Source organism: Suncus etruscus, chromosome 15 (assembly GCF_024139225.1).
Source record: "Suncus etruscus isolate mSunEtr1 chromosome 15, mSunEtr1.pri.cur, whole genome shotgun sequence".
Lineage (NCBI taxonomy): Eukaryota > Metazoa > Chordata > Mammalia > Eulipotyphla > Soricidae > Suncus > Suncus etruscus.
The window spans coordinates 23,134,521-23,160,474 of record NC_064862.1 but is presented as its reverse complement, the minus strand read 5'-3'; the positions used below and the strand labels follow the sequence as shown (position 1 = coordinate 23,160,474).

At 46.3% G+C, this 25,954-nt stretch overlaps 1 protein-coding gene across 1 annotated transcript in view; it reads left to right on the top strand.

The window, feature by feature from the left end:
- Positions 1-11,308: 11,308 nt before the first annotated feature.
- Positions 11,309-25,954, top strand: part of SRRM4 (serine/arginine repetitive matrix 4) — a 155,634-nt gene continuing 140,988 nt past the window's right edge. Inside the window, exon 1 of the mRNA XM_049788805.1 lies at positions 11,309-11,777. Within this exon, the coding sequence (XP_049644762.1) occupies positions 11,647-11,777 (131 nt within the window). The 5' untranslated portion in view covers positions 11,309-11,646. The remainder of the gene's footprint in view (positions 11,778-25,954) is intronic.

Genomic DNA, 25,954 nt, shown 5'->3' with positions numbered 1-25,954 from the left:
GCTAATGTCCTGGCAGAATTTTTTCTGCTGCTTTTCTATACCCTACAGTTGTATTTCAGGCACATAATAACAGTGACTTAGGGCCATTCCCACCACCAGTGTTGACCTCCCTCAGCCATAGTTCCCAGCATGCCTCCCATACCTCTCCCTTTTACTCCCCAGACTTCTAGTGTCATGGGTCTCTTTTGTGTCTATCTTGTTGTAGTTTGGGTCTCTTGATTCTATTGTCGTTGATTTTGATTTGGGTGTTTAGGTTTGACCAATTTTTATTTACACTCAATGCTCCTGAGACTGTCTTTCTCTTCTTACAGAACTGGCCTCAAAGTGTCATCATGAGAACTAAATGTGAAAACATTCATAAACTAGCTTCCCTGGACAAGGGGGTGGGGATTGAACATCCCAGAAGTTATTCTAGCTTTGAGGTTACCAGGGACACAGACTCCAGCTTGTCTGAAAGGTAAACTAAGTTTCCAAAAGGAAAACAGTGTATTAACAACCGTGGTCACATCACCCCACTGACTATCGATTTGCTTGGTAATTATTTCAGTAACATCTAATCCCAGTATGAGGCAAAGGGGATGTGTCTCCTGATTTCAGTTCCATCCCCCCGGATGTGTGGAGTACTGAAGCACAAGAATACCTTTATTTATCTCTCTTGTGCTTCCTTTTCAAATCAAATAAAGAAAGAAATCAGAAACCTCCATTACTTTTGTCTCCTGCTTCTAGCATTCCAGGAGAGAATTCTGTGTGCCTTTCAATGGAAAAGGAACAGCAAAGTCAAAGCAAAGCACCTTCAGAATTTGCAGTGTCGTTTTTAAAAGCAGGGGTACTTGAGGGAATGTATAACAACACACACACACACACACACACCACACAAGGACACACTTATGAGCTTTGGTAGATGAGAGATTCTTTAAGATGCACAGCTGGATTCTCCTAGGTGAATTCTCTTGCTAACTTCCTGTTTAGAAGTGTGTCCGCATTTAAATAGTGTTACTGCTCCCTCCCTAGTCACCATACACATATGCCAAATGCATGCTGCATGTAAGGAATAAGCCAAGCTCCATACCTCTGCTCTCAAATATACTTAAATTAAAGTCCAGCCATGCTAGTCTCTTTCTGGTCTCAGCAAAGGCAGCTTAAAACTGTCACACACACACACACACACACACACACACACACACACACACACACACACACACACAGTACAATGTGTCCAGAATCTTAGTGCATTCTCACCTGTATGCTTAAAAGTTTTACTTTAAAAATTGAAATCACTGGAGCCAGAGCGACAGCACAGCCAGTAGGGAATTTGCTTTGCATGTGGTCAACCCAGGTTCTCTCTCTGGCATCCCATATAATCCTTCAAGGGGCCAGAGTGATAGCACCGTGGTAGGGCATTAGCCTTGCATGTGGCTGACCTGAGATGGACCCAGGTTTTATCCCTGGCATCCCATATGGTCCCCTGAGCCTGCCAGGAGCAATTTCTAAGTACAGGGCCAAAAATAACTTCTGAGCACTGCTGGGTGTGGCCGAAAAACCAAAAACCAAAAAAAAAAAAAAAAAAAAAACCAACAACAAAGCATATAATCCCTCAAGCCTACCAGGAGTAATTTCAGAGTTCAAAGCCAGGAGTAACCCCCAAGTGCTGTTGGGTGTGGCCCAAAAATAAATGAAAAATTGGAATCATTTTGAATGTGAAGGATAAATCATAAAAGATTATTAAGAATGAGTTTGGGGGGGCTGGGCGGTGGCGCTAAAGGTAAGGTGCCTGCCTTGCCTGCGCTAGCCTTGGACGGACCGCGGTTCGATCCCCCGGTGTCCCATATGGTCCCCCAAGCCAGGAGCAACTTCTGAGCACATAGCCAGGAGTAACCCCTGAGCGTTACCGGGTGTGGCCCAAAAAACCAAAAAAAAAAAAAAAAAAAAGAATGAGTTTGGGGGTATACATGGGAGGGAGAGAGGCTGAGGATGGTGTTGAAGAGGTCACAGGGACAATGTTGGATGAATATGTACATACTGGTTGATGATGTGGTCTGGAACAATGTTTGCATGAAACCTTATCAGGAACAGAATTGCACATCATACTTAAAACTTTAAATGCATATTTATTTATTTATTTATTTATGTTTTGGGTCACACCCGGCAGCACTCAGGGGTTACTCCTGGCTCTACACTCAGAAATCACTCCTGGCAGGCTCAGGGGACCATGTGGGATGCCGGGATTCAAACCACTGTCCTTCTGCATGCAAGGCAAACTCACTACCTCCATGCTATCTCTCCAGCCCCATATTTATTTATTTTTAGTTTAGGGGCCATATCTAGGAGTGCTCAAGACTTACTCCTGGCTCTGCATTCAGAGATCACTCCTGGCAGGGCTCAGGAGGCCATATGGGGTGCAAGGGATGAAATGCAAGTTGGCGTGTGCAAGACAAGTGTGCAAGGTAACCCCTACTGTACAAACTCTCCAGCATCAAAAAGTATTAGAAATTATTATAAAGAGGAAAAAGAGGAGAAGGATAGGATCTGACTAGATTTGTCTTTGGGGCCATATCAAAGCACTCACTCAGCTATTAAGTAGACTCCTGGCTTAAGGCTTAATTTTGCATGAATAAGGATAGCAACAGTCATAAATTTAAGCATATATAAATATTTAACTCTATGAGTTCCTCACAAAGAAAAAATGTTCAATAGAGCCTTTAAAGGTTGTGTGCTGTCGAATTATGTTTTAAACTAGTAAATACAGTGAAAGGATCAAGTGTTTATTTGGCTTTTTCTTTTTTGCACTAATGGTGTCCCAAGTTACTCAAATAGTTGAAGGGGGTTATTTTTCTAGAGAATTTTCTAGTTTGTACATGAAAAATAAATGACAGCCCAGAATATCACCATTTTGTATCCTCTAATACATTAATAAATTAGGCAAAGATCTTCGATGCCAGCTAACATCACAAGAAAAGAAAAAAATCATATATTATTAACTTCCTGGTGGAATTTCTTTTGAATTTAAAATTTCCTAAACTTGCAGAACCTGGCATCAATTACTTGAAAATAAAGGGTGTAGAGAAACAGAAGCAATGGCAAAGGCATACGATCAGGAAAATACAGATTTTGAGAAACTCTATTCGACAAACCACTAGGTCTCTACAAAACAAAGGAGAAAAGCAGAAGGTACACTTTTGTGTGCACATGTGTGTGTGTGTGTGTGTGTATGTGTGTGTGTGTGTGTAATGATAGACAACTGAAGGACTCATATATTAAAGGACACTTAAGGAGAAAAATCTTCCAGCATGAGGATATGAATCACAATTAAAGCCAGCAAGCAAACAACAATGAACCAACATTTAAAAGACAATTGGGGAAAAGTGGGCATTGATTCAATAGTTGTTTCTGGTTTGGAGCACTCACCCAGTGATATTGGGCTTGGGGATTATTCCTAAGGGGAATCAGGGTTTTTTTTGTAGTGCCAGGGATTGAACAAAAGTTGGCTGTGTATGAAGCCAGTGCCTTAATCCCTGTGCTATCTTTCTTGCCCTGACTCAATATTTGTAAATATAAATAAATTACTGTTAATTTTTGTCTGGATGGTAATGCAAGTATGCTTTTAAATAAATTTCCTACATTTTTGTGTTATACCCTGTTCAAGTATTTATAGCAAATACTTATATTAAGTATTTATAATTGATAGTTCAGATGATAAATGTCTTGGATTTGCTTAAAATAATTTAGGAATATGTTAAATAGGTTACAGTAAGAAAACAGATTCTGTATTGATAATGGTTAAAACTGGGAATGGTTTTCCAGAGGCTCACAAAACCAATATCTTTATTTTGATATATGTTTACATTTTTTTCATAAGAAAATTATGAAGTGATTCACCTCTTAATAAATGCATTTACAGATGTGAATGTGGAATTTGGGGGGTGTTGTGAGCATTGTTTTTAATGATGATGTATTCAATATGAACCAGAAGCACCATCTTTCAATACTTAAAGGTAACTCTAAAAATAAGTGAGAGCAAAGCATGAGCTTTTCGTGTGAGCTCAGAGTCTGAAGTTGCTGTCTCATGGTTGTAAGAGGAATCTCGCTAACAGATGTCTACAGAACATTTCTGAAGTCAAACAAGGTACTGAGATTTGCTTCTGGAGAAAATCTAGTGACTAGGAAGTACATGGATGAAAGGGATTTGTTTCTCACCATCTAAGGCCAGCTGTCCTGCTGATATCTAATACTCAGACTGTCTGCCTGGGCATGACTTCTGTGGGGGAGATTCAGCCAGAGTTCCAAGAAGCTTCACATTTGAAATACTCCTCCAATTCCGTTGACTTGCTTGAAATGGGCAGAAAAAAAAAATGATCTCTTTCTCACTTACTTGCTTACAGCAACTTCCTTTGACATTAACTCCTCTGACATCCAGCCCTTTCCTGAAACACACCCAATTCTTCCTTGTAAGATATCTCTTCCCCCAATATCCTAAGCTTTCTGTTGAGATGTTAATCCCTCCTGGATGGTCAGAGCTGCCCACACCTAGGATGATGGGGGTGGGGAGATTTTGAATATAGAATATTAGAGTCTGGGGGGGAAAGGAGGAGAGAGAAAGAGCCAGAGAAGAAGCAGCAAGAAGAAGCTGCTTGGCAAAAGCTTAACATAGAAGCCATGTGAGGAAAAGCATATGGCGGACAGGGCCTTGGAATAAAAGCAAGCTGACTCCAATAAAACTTTAACTGACTGCTTGTGAATTACTTTCTCTGCCATTACCTGCAATCTTTAGACTCATGACCAAGGGGCTAGAGACACCATGCCAAGGAAGACCTCACCCAACACATAGACTTTGTACTTTATATTTTATATTAAATCAACACCTCCCAAAGGATGCCTTTGGACCCACTGAAATCCTCTGGCCTTTCTCTGCTTCTGCATCTGCAACTTTCCATGATGGAGATGCATGCAACTTTGCATGATGATTTCTTTCCTCTAGAATCACCTCAGTGATTGAACAGGACCTTTTCAAGGGTTCAATATGTGCCGTGATTAGAACACAGAACATCTCCCCATCACTAGAAGCTTGTGGCTGTTATCTGACACAGCAAGGAATGATTTGACTTTCAGACCCTTTAGGCATTAGGTGACCTACAAAGGACTCTTGGTTTATTCAGGCCAAGCTCTTTCTACCTTCAAGTGGAGAATAAACAGCAGAGTTGGGATGCAAATGAGATGCCAGGTAGAACTTCCCAGAAGGGAGGATTGATGAGGCCCCAGGAATGCAATCATTCTTTTCTCTCCTGAATGTCTCCACGAAGAAATACAGAATCCTGTCATTTGAATAGCTTAGCGTGGGTCTGTTTAGACGCACAAAGACAGATGAATTGGTCTCATTATCATATTTCCCATTTTCTTCGTAATTATTTGAATCACTCACTGTTCACTGGACTTCAGGTAATGGGTACCGGCTGTCAAGTACCTTGATGTGCCTGGGTGCTGAGGGGTGATTAGCCCCATTGTATTCCAAGGAGTCAGGGACATAGCAAGAGCAAGGGGTGACTCAGTATGACACAGAAATGCCAGTGAGGTAGGATGGAAACTGGCCTAGAAGAGAGGAGAGCAGCTTTTTATTTTTTTTTATTTTGAGCATGAATGACTGACTTTTTTTTAATTATTGTATTTAAATACCATGGTTACTAGGGTGTTCATAATACAGTTGGATTTCTTTTTCTTTTCAAAATTGCAAAGTTGTCTATGATTGAGTTTCAGTCATACAATGTACAACATCCTTCACCAGGGCATATTTTCCTCCATCAAGGTCCCATTATCCCTCTCGTCCTTCCCTTTGCCTGCCTCTGGGTCAGACACTTTTCTTCTCTCTCTCTCTCTCTCTCTCTCTCTCTCTCTCTCTCTCTCTCTCTCTCTCTCTCTCTCTCTCTCTCTCTCTCTCTCTCTCCCCTTTTTTTCTTTTAGACTCTGTGGATTGCAATATTGTTGCTGAAGGGGTATTGTGCCTATCACTTTATTTTCTTTCACACCCAGTTCTCATCCAGGAGAATCATTTCCAACTACTATATGACTGACTCTTTGAATGCTTTCAGAAGGATGCATAAGAATTTCCTGATTTAAAAGTCCTAAAATCACTTTTGCAATTCTGACATCAATTGTAGGACTTTCAAATGTGGTTGGGAATTCCCCAACCTACTAAAACAATTCTCAGGCACCAACGGACTCTCGTAGAATCTATCTCTAAACCAATGCTGTCTACCCCAAGAGCGCATCAGATTCTGCAGATGAGGGGATCAATTCCAAGAGGTTACCCCAACCCCCTACTTCATATTCCAGCTGCAAGTTCTGAACAAAAGTTCCCATGAACACCCCTGGAGGTTGGCTCCTTTGCTAAAACATCTCCCAGAAGTCAGAGAAACATTTCACTAACTAGATGGCTGGTTTCTTAGAAAAGGAGGCAAGGAAAGTTAATAACAGAGCATCTGGAAAGAAGGGGGAGACATGAGGATCTTTTGTGCTTTTCCCAGCATGCTGCTCTTCCCAAATTTACACATGTTCTCGAACCCAGGGACTCTCCAACCTCTGGCTAAATTTCACTGCATAGCCAGGATTGATCAACTCATTGGCATTGGAGGTTAATTTAACCACCTTCAAATACTTTTGCCTCCCTAGAGATTGAGGAATGGAATTAAATTTCCAACCCATGAATGACATGGCTAACTACACTGCTTCCAATCTTGGAGAGGTACAGAAGTCATCTCCCTAAAAACAACACCAAATGACCTTATCATCTTCATTAATTTAGAATAGATTTATAGATAGATTATAGATAGGATAGATTTATAGATTTATATTCAGAAGTCCTTGAACTTGCAGCTGGAATCTGAAGTAGGGGGTAGAGGTGACCTCTTGGAATTGAACTCCTCATCTGCAGAATCTGAAGAGCTCTTGGGGTAGTCAGCATTGGGTTAGAGATGGATTCTACGAAAGTCTGTTGGTGCCTGAGAATTGTTTTAGTAGGTTGGGGAATTCCCAACCACATTTGAAAGTCCTAGAATTTGATGTCAGAATTGCAAAAGTGATTTTAGGACTTTTAAATCAGGAGGTTCTTATGCATCCTTCTGAAATAAACTTTCAGGTAGCTGTCGAAAGAATGTGTTGATGGGTCAGAGAGATAGTACAGTGGTTAGGGGGTACTTGTCGTGCATGTGGCTGGCTTAGATTGGGTCCCCAGAAACATATGATCCCCCAAACACTGCCAAGAGTAATCCCTGAACACCTTCAGTGCCCTCCCTCCCCCCACAGGAATGTTTTGAGAAGGCTCCTGAGTATGTGCTTAGGAAGAATTAGGTGATAAAGCATGATATCTACCCCCCACCCCCATCCAGTGTTGATCTGGGCTACCATTGTGCCACCTATGACTTGAAGTTTAGGTCCGGCCTCTCCAATGAACTTCAACACCAGTTCCACCATCAGTCTTTAGAAGCTGTTCTTCTCACACTTTTAGCGTCTCTTGTTGTTTTGTTGTTGGGAGGAATGGGACGAAGGGAATGGCCCTGTTTGACAGTGTTCAGGGTTTTTACACTGAACTCCTTCCAGTAAGAGAGTCTTCCTTTCTCATTTATCATTGGGCCTTCTTTTCTTTGCAAGCTTTTGCCCTACCAAGTTTAAGCATCAATGATTATTAAACGAAATATGGCATAACTTAGCCATAAATAGTTTATTCTTTCAATAGCATCAGTAAGAATAGCTAACATTTCATGAGTATTTTCTAGAAATGAGACATTCGACTAAGTTCTTGACAGGTGCTATTTCATTTAATCCTGACAATAGCCATGTGATATAGGTACTTAAATTTCCATTGATGGTGGGGAAACTGAGTCAGTGTGACCCAAGGTCACTCAGCTAAAACATGATAAAGAATTAGTTGTCATACTTTAGTTTTCTCTGAGCACTTCCTCTTACAAATAGCTGTTGTTCCTAGGAAATTCTTGTCCAGATGCTACCTAGAACCTAGACAGGAATTAACTTTTCATTCATCCTGACTGTAAATTCATTTAAATAGGTAAGATAATTCACCTTTAGAGCACTTTGAGCCAAAGTTAGGATCCAGAGTCAATGGACAAGACTGCACAACCAAAATAAAGCAAAGCAAAACTTTATTCTGTCTAACAACAAGGTCTAAGCTGAGGGATTAGGGCAACCTTCAGCTGGAGGTGACCTCACCCAGGGTCACAGCCAGTTTATATAGGAAGTGGATGAGGAGGTTCTTGCTTCTGTTGATCTTTAAAACGATTGGCTGCTCTCCAGGGCACCTTCCTCCTGCTCCTTCGTGTCCTTTCCAGATAAGCTATCTGGTATAGCCAGAAGTTTGGGGTATAGTGTTAAATGGAAACTTAGTCTTGAAAAAGAGAAGCCTAAGAGGTTTACAACATGAAGCCCTTTACAAAGGATGTCTATTCAAAACCCAGGGCCCCACAAACCCTCCCTAAAAGATTCCCAATCATATTCCACTTAGAATGTGACTCATGGGTGTCCAATGGCTTTTACCATCCCATATCACTGTATCTGCCACTCAAGAACCTCCATCCTGGCAAAAGCACTACATAGTTTCTCCATACAGAATTACCCCAGAACAGGCTTCCTCCATCCCCCCCACACACACTCACTTTTATAATGGAGCAAAATCACTCGCCTGCCCGACCACTTACCTTGGAATATGGAATAGAGATAGTAAGGGGATGTTGCTTACTCTGGTTTGGTTCCTGGCATCTTAAAGGGTCCCCTAATCCTGGTCAAAAGGGAAATTTCAACACAGAACTGGGAGAAAGTCCTGAGTACTTCTGGGGTGTGCTGCCCCAACTCTCCACTGCCCAAAATAAGAAATAATATGCAAATAGGCACTTATCAGCATTCTGTGAATGAGAACTGGGAAGGTTTGGGATTTGGGGCTTAATCCTATGGAGGGGGGGAGCAGGGGAAGGATCATATCTCCCCAAGTGATGCAAATGCTCTGAGTGTGGAAAGGATTTCAAGATCTGAGGCTACCCAGAGTCTGTTCTCAGGAACACTGAAAGTGTCAACAGCTTCAGGGTGGGATCCAAAGCCTGTGAACGTTCATTCTGGGAGGAAAGGATTTTTCAAACAGGTGGGAAAAGAACCTTTCTTTTCCTCTCCACCTCTGAAGTCCTGACTCCATTTTCCAACTGTGGCAAGGGCTGTGGCAAAGAATGCAACGACTGCACGTCTAGTGGCCTGCCAGAGGGGGTCACTCCAGAGCAGGCTGCCGGCTGTGCTCACAAAGACGGTACAAACCCACTCACCCTGGACCGAGTTACGGGGGACTTCTTCCTTCCTCCCTTCCTTTCTTTTCCTCCCGCATTAGTTCTTTTTGCCTTTATCCTCCTCCGCTTTCACTCCCTTTTCTCTCTCGTTTCCTTCCAAAAATTTCTAAAGTTCCCATTGATATGTGGTCTACATTGCCATTAGCAAGACTCAGGAATGTCTTTCTGCTATGGCCAAAAACTTGTCCCGGGTCCTGGGAGGCCCTTATGATAGGGGGTTGCAGAGGGGTGAAGAGATGCTACTGACACTTGTCTTGCAGGCATTTGAGACTAGAGATCCCTAAGCACAGAACCAGGAGTCAACCCCAAGCAGGGCTGGGTGTGGCCCGAAAACCAAAGAGACAAAGAAAAAAGATTTGGTAATATTGACAGAGAGACCAAGAAAAAATATTTGGTAATATCTTCTGGGAGGAATTTTCAGCTGCCTCACCTTATAAACTCCAAGGGAGAGATGAACTGGGGAAGGGGGGGGGGGTGTTCTGCAAATAATCTCTTGTTCTGGGGACACACTGAGTGGTGCTCAGGGCTTAATCCTGGCCATGTATTTAGGGATCCATGGGGGGCAAATAGAGTCACAAAAATTAAACCTGGTTAACCGTGCAAGACCAGCACCCTGCCCATTGTTCTATCTCTCTGGCCCTGTCACCTCTCCACACCAGAGTGTACCACTGGTTGCTGACATCTGGATGTGGCCTAATTAACACCAATTGACATCCCCAACCCTGCAGAAAGGGAAAGAGGAGACTATAGAAATTCTGGTCCCCGTGTGGCTGGACCTAAGTATTATCGATGGAGCTAAACTTCCACTTTCTCAGGCTGCAGAGGTGGAGCCATGGATAATGCGCTTATCCTTCACGGGGAGGGAGGCAGATCTGAATTTAAATCCCCAGCATCCAGATGACCCTTCCCCTCACCTTCCCCAACCTCCCTACACACACACCCCGCTACCCTACCCCCAGGAGTGATTCCTAACTGCAAAGCAAGGCATCAACCCTGAGCAACACCAGGCGTGGTCCTCAAACATCTAAATAAAACAAATATAAACTTCCACTTTCTGAGATGAGCGTTAACAAGAGAGGAAGCAGGCGATGGGGGCGAGGGGGCGGGGAGAAATTGAAGAACAAAAGTAACTGTTTCTGCAGTGACTGTCACCTTGGCCGCCTCAGATCCCCTCCCTCTAGCTGTTCCTTCCTAGAGATGCTCCAAGACCATCTAAAGCTGCAGTTGAATTTTCCTTGGCCGGGTGGTGCATAGGACTCGCCCTCGCCTGTGCCCAGGTTGGGCAGCAGAGGCTCGAGCAGGCAGGCAGGCTGAGAAACACAAAAGCAAGCTCCCTACCGCCCCCCATCTCCGCCCCTAGCCCAAGGCACAGATGTGTCTGTGCGCCCCTTGGTGGGCTGGAGAGAACCAGCCCAGCAGATGGCAAGGAACCCAGATAGTCCAGCCCAGAGCACTTTCTTGGTGGTGTAAATCCTCTTGTGTAGATGGGGGGGGGGGCGCCTTTGTGATCCAGCACCGTCCGGGCCCCCTAGAAACAAGGGCAAGCTGGCCTGGGAGCTGGATGATTAGGGAGGGCGAGGTTAAGTTTTGGACTTGTCCACTTATCGTGGCAGATCTGATCACACCTGGAGCCAGAAGTGTCTCTGCTGGCGGTTTGGACAGGGTGACTGGGAAGCTGGAGCCCAAACCTGGCTTGCAAGGAGGGCAGGTGGCCCCGTCCAGGCCTAGGGTGCCAACCCCTGGCCTGGAGCGCGCGCACCGCCTTTTCCTTTCTTGTCTCCTGGACCTGCGGGCTTTTGTTATGCAGATGGCGACGGGAGTGGAGAAGGGTGGGGAGCAGAGGAGGAGGAGGAGGATGGGGAGGAGAAGGAGGAGGGCCTGGGGAGGAGGGAGGAGTCAAACCCGAGCAGTTCCAGCGACCAGCCTCCTCTCCAACGTCACATTGTGCGAGAGACAAAAACCCGGGCGCGCCTGAGCTCACAGGCGCACGCACGCTTCGCCAACCCCGCCGGGCCCGGCCCTGCCCCGCCAGCCAGCCTGGCCCCTGAGCACAGCCAGTCTTAGGGACCCCCTCTTCCATCTCCTCTGCCTGCGGGGGGGCTGGCGCGCACCCCCAGTCTCCGCCCTGAACCCCCATCACTTCCCCCATCCCCACCTCCCCACCAGCATCCTTGTTCCACCCTTCGGGGTTTCCAGGCGCACAGAGCCTGGAGGACCCCTCTGTGTGCACCCACCCTTTGAGAAGGGGGTGACTCGGGGAAGAAAAAGCCAGACCACGTTTCAGCACTTCGGACAGCGCCCCACCTAACGGTCCATGGCGAGCGTTCAGCAAGGCGAGAAGCAGCTTTTCGAGAAGTTCTGGAAAGGGACCTTCAAGGCGGTGGCTACCCCGCGCCCCGAGAGCATCATTGTAGCCAGCATCACGGCCCGCAAGCCGCTGCCAAGGTAATGCCCCCCCCAAACCCTTCTGAAGAAGGGACCCTTGGACCCTGCCTTCTGCCTGTCCCCCAAACCCCCAGGGAGGCTGGGCTGGTGCCAGGCAGGCTGCTGAGTGGGGTGCGCCTGTCTGAGCCTTCCTCCATCTCCTCAGGCTCCTTCCAGGCTCTCCCCGCTGGAACCTGGGACACTCCGGGCTTGGCTGAGCTGCAGGCTGGGGAGAAGGGCCAGCTTCCCTCAAAGGGAAGCTTTTGGCAAAGCGACATCCTTGGTATCTCGCGCTGGGGTGGGTGGCGTGGGTGGAATCTGACTTGACTTGAGGGAGAAACTTTTCTTGGGATCACAGAGCTCAGAAGACAGAAGTCGGGGGTGGGCAAGGCCAGGCAGAAGGAGGTTGGAGGGGGTTGCGAGAGTGGTACCCAGAGGAGGATGGAGGATGGAGGATGGATGGAGCCGGCTGCTTTCAGCCGCCAGCCAGCCCCGCGAGTGGCTTGTGGTCTCCTTCCCTGCCAGCTAAGAAGCCAGAGAGACAGCTCCGCGCACTCCCAGGGTTTTGACAAAAGCCCATATGCTGTTCCCTCAAATATATCCCCAGTGGCACCCTCCTCCGTGCATGGCTGCTGCTGCCCACAGCTGCCAAGTCCTCCCCTCTTCCAGCCTTCCCCACCTCCCCCAGCCAGGACTAGGCTCAAAGGTCAGCAAGGAGGCACCAAGAGCTTGGAGAAAGTCTTGGGAGTTTTCTTTGTTGTTTTTTTTTGGGGGGGGGAGGGAGTATGGGGGTTGCTAGAGAAACTCGAGTCAGACACTTAAGAGTGGCATTAATTGTTGCAATGAGGGCTAGGGGGTATAGCTCTGGAACTGGAGGAAAGAGGCAGAAAGAGAGAGATGAAAGATAGGGATATATAACATGCAGGGGGAGCTGAGGGAACAGAGCAACCCAAATGTCTTCCTAAGTCGTTCCATTTGGAGGAGTTGGAGAATGGGAAAACCCTCTGTCTGTACCCTCTGTCAGAGAAATCAAGGCAGTATGAAAACTTCTATTTCGCTGGCGGTAGATGAGTGATTCCGTGTGGGAACGGGCGAGCAGAGGGCCAGGGGTGACCATACTGAGGATTGATTAAAGCTGGCAACCACATTAGGGAGAAGATGGGAAACACATCCACGAAAGTGCTTTAGACAGAGATTGTGCTGGAGCACAACTGAATGAGAACTTGAACTTTCGGTGGGTTGCAGGGTGCATGATGGGTTGGAGCTGGAGGAATCTGAGTGCAAGAAGCTATCATAGAACTTTGCCTCTCTGTTGGGGGGAAAGTCTGGCTTGGACAGCACTTAGGGGAACTGGTGCCTTTTCCCCACTGGAGTCACAACAGAGTGGACTGTGGCAGATTGCACGCAGCAGTGGCTGGTATTAAGGATGCCAAGGAGTGAATGAGGTCCCCTGAACCTGGCTGGAGAAGGGAATCAAGAAACCCAAAGACTGTGACAAGCTGCTGTTTTTCTGTTTGGAGAGTTTAGGGACAGATTTGAAGCCAGAGATTTTAGCTTCCTGAGTACTGTTTCTCATCTCTCCCCTCTGTGAGTGAATTGCCTGCTGTTTTGGCCACAGAAAACGCCCTTGGTAAAGGGACAATAAGAAATTGTCTTGGAAGCTTGAAGTGTGGTATTTGACTCAGGCTCTTCTCTGGATTTCTGGGGTTCAGGAGAAGAGAGAAAATTCATGAGGGGGGAAGGGGCATTTGAATAATAAAATGCAATGCCTAGTAGGGTCCCTTCACCCTTTGCTTGATAGTCTGTCACTAATCTGCCCTTTGCTTGTTCCTCGCTGATCTCGAGCATCTAAACAGTCTCCAGGTTTCCTCCCCTCATGCTTCCTGCCTAATATTGATGGAAAAAATTTGGATCAAATCAACTTGAGACATTCAGTATCCTCCCCACTCTAAGGCCATTTTATCTGTGATGTCTTTGCATGTCCTGGGGCTCCTTGAGGCCAGGAGTCACTCCTGAGCTGCAAGTGTGAGTCTTAAGTCCCTGACGTCTGTCATCGTGGAAGGGTCCTCTTCAGGACTTCTGAACCAGGCATAGTCTCTCTGTTGAAATGGTTCTAGAGTCCCAGCTGTGTCCCCTGGTTTGGGTAGAGCTGAAACAGGCAGCCTTTGTAATCCAGTGTTCCTGGGGGAAGACTGGGATGCAGTTATCTTTCAACAGTCTGGCTCTCAAGCCTGCACAGTCCCCATTCTTACCTACACCTAAACCATATCATTCATCCTCTGTGATGATCCATTTCTACATCATTTCAAATCTGTATCTGTGAATGAAAGCATCATGTTTTTAAAGCAGAGAGTTCTTGAGAAGAAACAAAAATCCCAGTAGAACCAGCATGGGGTATCGGGGGTCAGTGGCTTTCTCTAGAGACAGCCAGAAGACCTGGTCTCATCAGGACCCTCCAGCCCAGATTCTCAGTCAGCAGAGTTGACCTAAAATTGATATGCAGGGAGATGGGGGAGGTGTAGAGAAACCCCACCACCCCTCCTCAGCCAACAGGGGGAAACTATTGACTGTATATTTATAATTTGTTTCTAGATGAGAGTGTCCCTTGAACGTACTTCCCTGGGATAGTTGAAGTTGATCATTGAGTACCAAGAAAGAAGATAGCATTCAACCCATGAATTTCATAGCTGTAAACATACGTCATACAATCATCTCTCCAGGCCAACCCTTCTCCCTTAGTCCCTCTACCTTCTCTCCCCCTCTCTGAGGCATATTTGATGAGGCAATCGCTTTAGAATGTATCATGTTGCCAGCAGATGTCTGACTCAAATGTCAGTGTGGGAGAGTGGAGTAGGAAGGTCATATATCACAGTGGTTAAGTGCACAGAGGAACCCGGATACCCATCCTGGCTCTCCCATAAAGCTGAGTGTCTTAGAAAAACAGCCTTACCTGGCTGAGCTTATTTGGTTTTTCTTTTACCCCCAGTTTAGAAACAGACTATTGGCCAGCTCAGGCAGTGGCTTAGGGGTACTGAGTCAGAGAACAAGCACTTCCCCAGAGTGCTTGATGCATGGTGATGGTTTATTAGACTTGGCTTTGAAAATGAACAGCTCGGGGCTCCTCCAGAGACCAACAGAAAATCAACAGTTACTTTCAGGGTTGTGTTCTTCAGGCCCATCCATTTCCCTCCCCTGGATCATGCTGACAGAAAAGCAAAACCAAACACTGGGCATGGTAACCCCTAACTGCTCTGAGATGAAATGAACACCCAGGAGGCGGTCTGAGGCTGTCCCATAATTCTCCCTGGGGGAAGGTGAGCTGCTTTCTGAGCTGACTCTGGCAGGGAGCAGGGAGGTAGAACTGGTGAAGAATGATCTCAAGACAGAATTGATGGATGCCACTGCCTTTATTGTCTGGGTTTCTAGGGAGTAAGCCAGGTTCTGTCTGTCTAGAGAAGGGGCTCAGTCTTGGGCAATCCCTGATTTCATTCCTAGTTTGAGCCCAAACTGGCTGATGGGGTCATGCAGTTTGTAGCAGGAGAGAAAGGGTGGCCGGACTTGGTTCTTTCGGGTTAAAAACTTAACCATGGATTCTTCCAGAATATAAGGTGGCCACAATTAGGACCAGAGAGATAGCATGGAGGTAGGGGGGTTTGCCTAGCATGCAGAAGGATGGTGGTTTGAATTCCGGCATCTGATATGGTCCCCTGAGCCTGCCAGGAGTAATTTCTGAGCGTAGAGCCAGAAGTAACCCCTGAGCACTGCCGTGTATGACCCAAAAACAAAACAAAACAAAAACCAAGAAAAAAATAGGGTGGCCACAATTAATCCTCGCCCCTTCAGTACTGGCAAAAGGCGAGACAACAGGAACCAGTAAGATTCTCAGGGGATAAAAGATTCCTCTCTGCCTTCTCTCTCTCTCTCTCTCTCTCTCTCTCTCTCTCTCTCGCACACATACACAAACACACTGTAAAATAATTTCCAGCTGTTGTTTACTTACCCTCTTTGTTAATTGTTTAGTCCAGAAAAGTTTGTACATCAGTTTAGTCCCCCAGGCCACCAATGGAAAGTGTACGTTTGAGGTCAAGCGTGAGAAAACTATAGACCAACATAGCTAATGCACAGCTATAATGCACAGGTAAAAATGATTTGGATTGAGAATCCAGCTGTTCGTGGGTACACGAGCGTAATGTGAAGGTTGGCAAAGGCAAGAGAAAAGTCCTTCTTCTGCAAGTCCTTTGGCAAGCTGTTCTTTTTTTTTCCTTTGAAAAGCCTTTCTATGCAGAATAGTCCAGAAGCAGACTTCAGCCCAGTGCCTGTCCAAAAGCTCATAAATTCCAAACTATGGGCAATTTTGCTGCAGAAAGGGGGAAGACAGCCAAATTGTAAGGCAGGGAAAAAATGCCTTTGAACCATTTCAGCCAAGTCTCCTCTTGGTGCCAGGAAGGTCAGTTAGCACATTTGAGCTGACTCTGCCCTCACTGCAGAGCCGGGTGAGGGGTGACTGGGGTGGGGGTGATCTCCAGACAGCCTGTGCTTAAGAGCCTGAGTGCCCAGGTTCAACAGTGAATGACCCTGGCTGGCTGGAGATGACATCTGTTTGTTTGTTTGTTTGTTTTTCCCCCTCTGGGAAGGGAGTTACTGTCTAGGAGCAAACCTTCTTCCTTCTGAAAGGTGACATTGGTTTAATGGCATATAGGGGTCCATGGGAACTGGTGGAGGAGAGGGTGGGGAACCATTGATGACAACTCCATGTTATCACTGAGAACCGGGCTGTCACTGGTGTTTGATGAAAGTTGGAGGTATTGATTGAACATTGATGTAAACTAGTCACAGAGCCACACTCTCCTGGCTCCCCCCCAGTCCTGACATGCTGGGGCATCCGATACATTCCACTTTAGGAAAAATACTCTCCACTAAGGCTCCTGAGATAGACGCATGGCTGGGTAGGTGGGTGCGTAGAGACTTCAGCAGATACGAGGTGGAATATGAGATGAGCAGGAGAGTCCAAATTCCAGCTCCATGCCAGCTTTCCGTCAAGATGGACAAACCCTGGAATGCCTAACTCCCTTCCCCTTCATATGCAGCAGGGCCCTGATCTTTGCTTTCTGCCCTCTGAGCACACTCTGCATGCCATAGGGGCACAAGCCAGTGTTAAAAAAACATCCTCTCTTGGGCCCGGAGTGATGGTGCAGCTGTAGGGTGTCTGCCTTGAATGCGGCTGACCCAATATGGACCATGGTTCAATCCCCTGGCTTCCCATATGGTTTCCCAAGCCAGGAGCGATTTCTAAGCACATAGTCAGGAGTAACTCCTGAGCATCACTAGGTAAGGCCCCCCCCAAACAAAAATCCTTTCTTTTGGCATGTCTGGATTTACCTGCTTTTGAGGTAAAAGAATGAGCAGGAACTGTCATAAAGCCACACTTTCTGTTCAGCCTCAGACTTTCTTAGAGGTTCAAACCACAGTGCCTGAGTTGGAGGAAGTAGAATGGTTTCAAGTGGACACTGACCTTACTTGAAGAAATGGAATCATCATTTCACTTTTACCTCTACTGATCTAAGTTTTGATCGTCTCATTTGCCTTTGTGTTGTGTTAAGCCATATGAAGTCCTGTTTGTGCCTGTAAGGAGACAGGCTAGGATGGTAAGTGGGAGATTGGAGACACTGGTGGTAGGATTGGTACTGGAACATTGACTGTCTGAAATGACTGTATTATAAACAGCTTAGTAAATAAATCATAGTGTTATAATAAAAATTGGGGGAGGGGCAGATAGCACAATGGTAGGGCATTTGCCTTGCACACAGCTAACCCAGGACAGACACAGGTTTGATTCCAGGCATCCCATATGGTCCCCAAAACCTGCCAGAGTAATTTCTGAACACAGAGCCAGGAGTAACCCCTGATCGGCACTGGTGTGCCCTCCCCCCAAAATAAAGCAAAAAAAATGTTTTTTGGCTACATCCAGCAGTGTGGCTCTGCACTCAGAAATCACTCCTTGCTTGGGGGACCATAAGGGATACCAGGTATCAAACTTGAGTTCATCCTAGGTTGGCTGCATGCAAGGCAAATGCCTTCCAACTGTGCTACCATTCCAGCCCCTATAATAAAAATTTTTTAAATAAAATGAAGAATTGGGGCTGGATAGATAGCACGGAGGTAAGGTGTTTGCCTTTTATGCAGAAGGATGGTAGTTTGAATCCCGGCATCCCATATGGTTCCCTGAGCCTGCCAGGAGCGATTTCTGAGCATAGAGCCAGGAGTAATCCCTGAGCGCTGTCAGGTGTGACCCAAAAACCAAAAATAAAATAAAATAAAATAAAATAAAATGAAGAATTGAGGTCCTGGGTCTGAAGATGTGGTCATAGTAGGCACATACCTTGCATATGTGATTCCCCAAGTTCAATCACATATCCTATTCTCTCTCACCAAAAGAGAGAGAGAGCGAGAGAGGGAGAGAGAGAAAGAGAGAGAGAGAGAGAGAGAGATCTGGGGTGCTGTTATCATATTCCCCAGGCTATAATCCTGCTTGGTTTCTCCCCAACTTTGGGATCTTCTCATTATGTTACCCTCCTATGCTTGTATTCCTGCATCTTCCATCTGTTGGGGTCATAGTGAGGAGTGAGTAAGAGGAATCACCCCATCACAGGGCACAGAGCCTGGCATAGACCAAGATCCGCATCACTAAGAACTGGAAGGATAAGAACCAGCAGATGAGGCACCAGAGAGAGAGCTAGCTAGTTAAGGGTACTAGCATGTGGGGTCTTGTGGTCTGGTCCTTTGACCACTGCAGTGCCCTGTGCTCACCTTTCGATATAAATTTGACATTCCCCAGTTGCCTCTCTGGGCCTCCATATCCTACACTTCAAGAGTAAGTTTCCCTTGCACTGTCCTCAAATGCTCACCAGATTTCTGACTCTCAGCCAGCACCCTGACCTTCTCCATCTTAGGTTCCTCATCCCTAAAATGAGGCTAATAATAGCAGCTGCCTCCCAGAGATGCTGTGGGGACTGAATGAGTTTGGGGATGTTGAGTATCAGCTGGCACGGGCAATGACTTGCCAGCATTAGTGCCAGCCATGAATAAAAATTTACCTTTTCTATCACGACTGCTGTGGACCAGGGCTGTGTAGATCAGGGAGAAAAGCATCAATGAAAGGCCCTCTATCACTTTAAAGGTCAGTTTAATGGAAAAGGGGGACACAGAATGTCTTATAAACTTGACTATTGCAGGGTAGGAGTGATGGCACAGTGGTGCAGGGTGTTTGCCTTGCATGCGGCTGACCTGGGTTCTGTCCCTGGCAGCCCCAGGTCCTGTCAGGAGTAATTTCTGAGCATGGAGCCAGGAGCAATCCCTGAGCACCACTGGGTAGGCCCCAAAACAAAAAAAACGAAGTCTTGACTATTGGGTGAAGGGATTGAGAAGTGGGTAGGTAGCTAACTAGAGAAGGGTTAACCCACCCAACAACACAAAACCCCTTGCTACCATTCATATGGTTTTCCTCAGTGATATGTGCTGTAAAATGGGAATGAGTGCTTGGTTTTTTGCGTACACGTGCAAAGAGTGGATGAAAGGAGGGGATTTGTGGCCTCATCAAGGTCTAAAGAGGAGGAGGAAGAAGAGGAGGAGGAGTTGGAAGAAGAGGTGTTGGAGGAGGAAGAAGTGGAGGAAGAGGAGGAGGTAGAGGAGGAGAAGGGGAGGATGAAGAAGAGGAGAAAGAGGAAAGGAGGAAGAATAGAGGAGGAAGAGGAGAGGAGGAAGAGGAGGAGGAGGTAGAGGAGAAGGTAGTGGAAGAGGAGGAGAAATTGGAGGAGCAGAGGAGAAAGAGGAAAGGAGGAAGAAGAGAGGAGGAAGAGAAGGGGGAAGAAGAGGAGGGTGAGGAGAGGAAGAACAGTTAGAGGAGGAGATGAAGGAGGAGAAAGAGGAAGAGGAAAAGGAGGAATTGGAGGAGAAAGAGAAAGAATTGGAGGAGAAGGAGGAGGAGAAGAAGAAGATGAGGAGAAGGAGGAGGAGGAGGCCCAGGTTGCCTTTCCCAGAGGGCGAAGCAGGCTCTCTGGAGGGCTGTTGTCTTCTAGGGACCTGTCGGCGCTGGCTCGTGAAGGGGAGCTGTGGAACGGAACTGTTCATGGAAGAGGACATTTCTGAGGCTCTGCCATTGGCTCAGGCAGGCAGGCTCCTGTGTGGGCCATTAGGTTTCTTGTCCTTCATGGTCTAGCTCGAGTGCTGACAAGATCCAGGCTGCAGTCTCTGAGCAGGCACGAGCCCTGTGAATGGCCAAATATACCACAGGGGGACCAGATGCACCAAGGGAGGGGAGCTAAAACAGAAAAGTGTGCTTGCTTCTCTCCTCTTTCTCTGTCCCTCCCTCTGTCCTTCCCTCTGTCCTCCTTCCCTCCCTCCCTCCATCCAGTCTGCAATTCTAGTTTGCTCCTCCTAGATAGAGCCATGAACTAGAGAGGTCTCTGTTGTCCCGCAGGAGAATAAATGGAATAAAAAGAACAAATAAATAAGTGAAGTTTGCTCATCGGTGATGAGTGTTTTCAAGAGGGAAGACATGAAGGGAGATGGAGGGAGCACCTAGGACCTAAAGGAAGGCAGCCTGGGAGGGTGGGGGGAGTGTGATCATGGGAACAGCAAGTGCAAATGTCACCAAGACTCTGTGCTGGGTCCCTGGCCTTTGTAGTTGAGGATCAGAAGAGTTCTGATGGTGGAAAGAGGGCAGTGAGGGGTCACCAAGCAGATCAAGTCAAGCTTTTGAGCCTGGTCAAAATTTCCCATGAATAGGGCTGGATCCCTGGTACAGCAGTGATGGAGCTTGCCTTGAGTTTGGCCAACCCTAGTTGGGTCCCTGGCATCCCATAGGGTCAGCCTAGCCCCTCTGAGAGCAGAGCCAGGAGTAAACCTTGAGCACTTGTAGGAGGTGGCCCTAAAGAGACTGCTCTCCTAAAAAGAAAAAGATTTCCCACATTTTCTTTTTTTATTTTTTTCACATGCTCTTAAACTGGGGGTCCTGAGCCAGGTATAGAGGCCCAGGACTTACCCTAGCCTTTTATTTTTCACAGACCTAAACTTACCCTGCTTCTCTCTGCTCCTCTCTCCCTGATCTAAAGCAGTCAAGGTTGATTTTGAAGTCATCCTGTCAGAAGCTTTGCAGAGCCCCCTCTGCATGATCTGGACAAGCATGAAATTCGCAATCTCCCTGATTGTGATCAATCTAGGAAATTGAAAAGGGCCTTGTTTGGACTTTCAAAGCGGGCATTAAATCTTGCTCCCATGACAGGCGAAGGAGACTTTGGTATGTGTCTCCTAACCCATGTGGCCGCCCTTGAACTCCTCCTTTCTCCACTCTGGTCTGCTGCACCCCGACCTCCTTTCCTCCTCCTCCTTCCATTCCCACCCCCCAACCTCATCTCTGGTTGAAATTTTGCTGAGGGAGTTCCCACATGCCACAGCCTGTGTGAGGAGTTCCATGAAATAAAACACGGAATTAAGATGTCACCGAGACAAAGCCCAACCCAACCCAGGAACAGTGTGGAACCCTAAAACAGTCATTAAGCAATTCACATCTACGTGTGGCTGTGCCAAACAAATATTAAAATCTCCTGGCCGATAATGTTTCTCATCAGGAGACTCTTCTCCTCTCCAGATGATACTGAGGGATTCCGTCCTCCTGTTGGCTTTGCCTAGCGGAGAGGCTGGCACTCTGGCTTCCTTGAAAGTTAAACTGAGGCAAGTGAGCTGGAATTTTCCCCTCCAATGGAACCAGTGGAAGAGGTTCTGTCTGGCCCAGGAGTATTTGTGTGTTCCTAGGGTGTGTGTGTGTGTATGTTTGCTCATTCATTTTGGGAACATGTGTTAGCCCACAGCCAGCCCTCTAAGCATGTCTGATCCTGCTAAGCATGTCTCACTTGCCCTCAAATTCCCTTCTCACAGTATCTCTGGTTGATGGATGGGGACAGTGATGACTCTCTGAGAGTGACAGTGACTCACTTCAGGGCATGTTACTGCTGAGTCAGGATGAGAATGAGAAGTCCTCTCTGAATAGATGCGTTTTTATTCTAACATACTTGGTAGATGCGTTTTTATTCCAATATATTTGGTAGGGGAGGTAAAGCAACGATTTCTAGCACTGAGGTCCCAAAATTGAGATTCCAAAGTAAGAAGATCAGCACCCAAACTCTATTTTTCGTGTGTGTGTGTGTGTGTGTGTGTGTGTGTGTGTGTGTGTGTGTGTGTATGTGTGTGTGTGTTGGAGGTTGGGCTACACCAGCAGTGCTTAGGTGTTTTTCCCAGCTCTGCTCTCAGAAATCACTCCTGGCAGGCTCGGGGAACCATATGGGATGCTGGGGATCAAACCCAGGCCTGCCACGTACAAGGCAAATAAATGCCCTACCCGCTGTACTATTGCTCTGGCCCCTTGAACTCAAACTTGGGTCTTTGTAAACCCTCTTCTCTATTTACTAGAATTCCTGATCATGGTTTGGGATTTGGGATCTGAGTTTTGTTGGACATGTCATGTTCTCTGTGTGATCAGCATAGATACTACCTATCCTGGTTCTGTATCTATCGTTCCTGCCCTCAGAAATATTATCTGACCCTCCTCACCCTCCATTGTCTACACTGTGCTAGAAGAATCTCTTTGTAAAGCAAGTCAGACATCAGACCGTATAACTCCTTTCTCCCTCCCCATTCACAATCCCGTGTGTGTGTGTGTGTGTGTGTGTGTGTGTGTGTGTGTGTGTGTGTGTGTGTGTGTGTGTTGGCGGAGTAAACTAAGTTCCTCATAAGTTCCTGTCTCTCTCCCCAGAACCATTTAGAAAATGCTGCTCCCCATCGTGTCTTTCCATTCCACCCACTTCTTTCTCCTTTCAGTTTCTCAAGTGTTCTGTTCTCTTCCTGCCACAGGGCCTTTGCACATTCCAGAGAAGAAGGTTCTCCGGGCCCTCCTGGGTCTCATTTCCATCTTCTCCACTTTCTGTCAATGCCACTTCCTTGGAGGAATTCTTCCACTTGCTCCAGATTAGCTCCAATGACAGACTTCCTTCCCTGTGGCTTCTTTGTTTAGTTCTCAACATGTTTGTAAGTTCATATTGAACAGGGCTATGAAGATTTATTCTTTGTTTCTCTTTTTCTACCCGATACGATGCGGCTGGGGAGATACAGGAACATGTTAGGTGAATGCATGGACCATCCTGCTTTGCCCTCATCAAATTATTTTCCTGCCGTGTAGTTTGAATCATACAGACTTGCCAGGATTATAAAACAACATCGTTAGCGCTTTATGATTTACCAAAGACTCGTTTGCCCTCCTGAGAAAATGGAGCTAAGTCTGTCTCATTAATTGCTGCATCTGAGTGCCTGTGTCAGTGGTCCCCGATGAGGAGTTTTAAATCGTGGTGGAATGAATGAACTACGGGGGGGAGGGGGGGCACACAGGTAGAAGTGCTGCTATGGAGGGGGATGCCCCAAGGTCCACAGAGATGACACAGCCTCAGAACTTTAGAGCTGACAGGACCATGACGAGGGATGATCTGAGCTTCTCGCTTTACCTGTGAGGCTGAGGGATTTCTTCTATGACCAGCGTCATGCATTGAAACAAGTGCAATATTGATTTTCTAAAGAAATGACCGTGCTCATGGGGTGGGGGGGGGGGGTGACAGTAAATGAATACTGGGTGTTGAAATAGTGTATGGAATTCAACTGCCAACAACTTTTTGTTGTTGTTGCTGTTGTTTTTGTTTGGGGGCCACATCCGGCAGTGCTCAGGGGTTACTCCTGGCTCTACGCTCAGAAGTTGCTCCTGGCATGCTTGAGGGACCATATGAGATGCCAGAGATCAAACCTGGGTCCATCCTGGTTTGGCCATGTGCAAGGCAAATGCCCAACCGCTGTGCTGTCACTCTGGCTCCTGCCAACAACTTGAAAATCTGTTTTTCATTAAAAAAAAAAATAGATCTATACATCTTCAGAATATCATTTAGCTCCTTATTTGGAGAAGGAGAGACCAAGACCCATGAACTGGGGTACCCTTCATTCAGATCCAGAGCCTGAGCCAGCCTGGGTGAGCTCTGGGTCTGGGGACATGTTTGCCCAATGTCAAGTTTGTCTCAGAACTTCCCTGCTGCGATAAGGCAAGCAGATATCTTGCCTGCCCCCACCCCCCCCCCCACACACACAGGCAGATCTGGCCTCTGACGCCTCCCCTGGCATATGCTGCCCTCAGCCTGCAGAGAGGGGCCTCATGCTTGTCCATCTGTCCCGCCTGGTTCAGCCGAGCAGGTGAGCTGCTTGGCTGTTTCTGGAATCCTGTTTCAGAGCTCCCAGTGACAAAGAGGCTTTTGTTTGGCCAGTCCCCTGCCTGGGCCAGCTGGCCAGGTGGCAGGTGAATTGGCAGCATCCTACCTGTCCTGCCAGAGAGTTCTGAGCCCTGACAACAGGGAAATTTTTCAGGAAGGCCATCTCAGTGGCTCTTTCCTGTGGAGGGACTGTGGGAGGTCATTTGTAGGACTCAAATAGATATTCTTTATTGGCTAGATGGGTAGCCAGACATTGGGGAAAGAATGCACCTGTCTTTGAAGAGAAATTTGGACCTTTGCAGTTGTAATACATACCTGAACCTGACCCTTTCATGTCTATTTTGTTTCTAGATGAAGGCTCATTCATCACCCAGGCAATGCCTCACCCTGGCTAAGAACTTTCTCAACCCTCCACCTATTCTTCCATTGATCAGACTGTGACATGCCATCTATTCTCCATTCATCTCTAGCCATTCACTAGCTAGTCATCCATCCATTCATCTGACCAAAGAACCATCGTTCATTAGTGCATCTAAACTTTCTCTATTCTCTATCTTTATTCACTTACTCTTTTCCAACTATTTTCCTCTACCATCCATTCTTTTATTCAACGACAACTCAAGATTTATCAACTCTCTGTGTCTTTCTCCACCATTTCCCTATGTATATAAAGTGTTGAGACTACACCTGGCAGCACTCAGGGATAACTCCTGACTTTGTGCACAGAAATCACTCCCAGCAGGCTTGGGAGAACCATATGGGATGTCAGGAATGGAACCTGGGTCAGTTGTATGTAAGGCAAAACCCTCCCACTGTGCTATCATTCTGGCCTTTCCTATATTTTTAAATCAAGTTTGTTATGTTCATTTGACCAATGTTAAATGCCAGATCATTTATTTCTTTAAGATTTCCAAGGTATTCAGTCTAGTTGAACTTTTTCCTCCATTCTTAGGTCTTTCTAATACCTCCAAAATTCTGTGCTCCCTCAAATAGAAGCATCTTAGAGGTTGAAGAGATAGTATTGGGGGTTAAATTCTGCTTTGTGCTGAGATTTTAGATGGTACTCAGTTGGCCCTGGTTTAATATCCAGAGCTGCAGAGTCCTCTGAGAGCTGCCAAGAGTAACCTCCAAGCACAGTGTTGGAACTGTCCCTTGAACCTACCAGGGATGGACATGAATTCCACACCTGTCTGAATAATGTGGGCTTCATTGATCTGCTAAGGTCTTCTCCTAGGGGACATAAAGGAATGTATGCGGTTATCTGTAAAAAAAAATCACAATTTCTCTGGTCCTTTCTTCAATATGTGCAAAGGGACTTCACATTTCTCTCTTGTATTGTTCATTGATATTCTATCTGACATTGAGTTTCTACTATAGGCAAAGCATTATGGTGAATTAAATTTTTCTTTTATCAAGTTTCTTACATTCTGGTAGGAGAATGGGTTCTATCAATAATTAACAATTAATGTCCAAGTTAAGAACTAATATTCTAATAACAACAAAAGAGAATTAAACTCCAAACACATAAAGAAACTTGCCCAAGATCAGACAAGTTACTTATAGTTAGGCAAGTTTGGCATCTCCTAGTCATAAAGTAAGACCTACGAGAAACAGTTATAAATACAATTCACTGTAGCCTTACCCCAACTCTATGGAACATATATTATTGCCCCTTTTGAGGTTCATGCTTGTAACTACTCAGAACTTACTCCAGGTACTATGCTAAAAGATTCCTACTTAGGGAACCATATGTGGTGGCAGGAAACCAACCAGTTTCAGCTTTATGCAAAGGTAAACACCCTACGTGACATACAGTCTCATCAGCCCACTGCCCCTTTTTGTAGATGCTAAAAGGCAATTCAGAGAGTCAATAATATCGGCCAGTTTATTTTATTTTTTTAT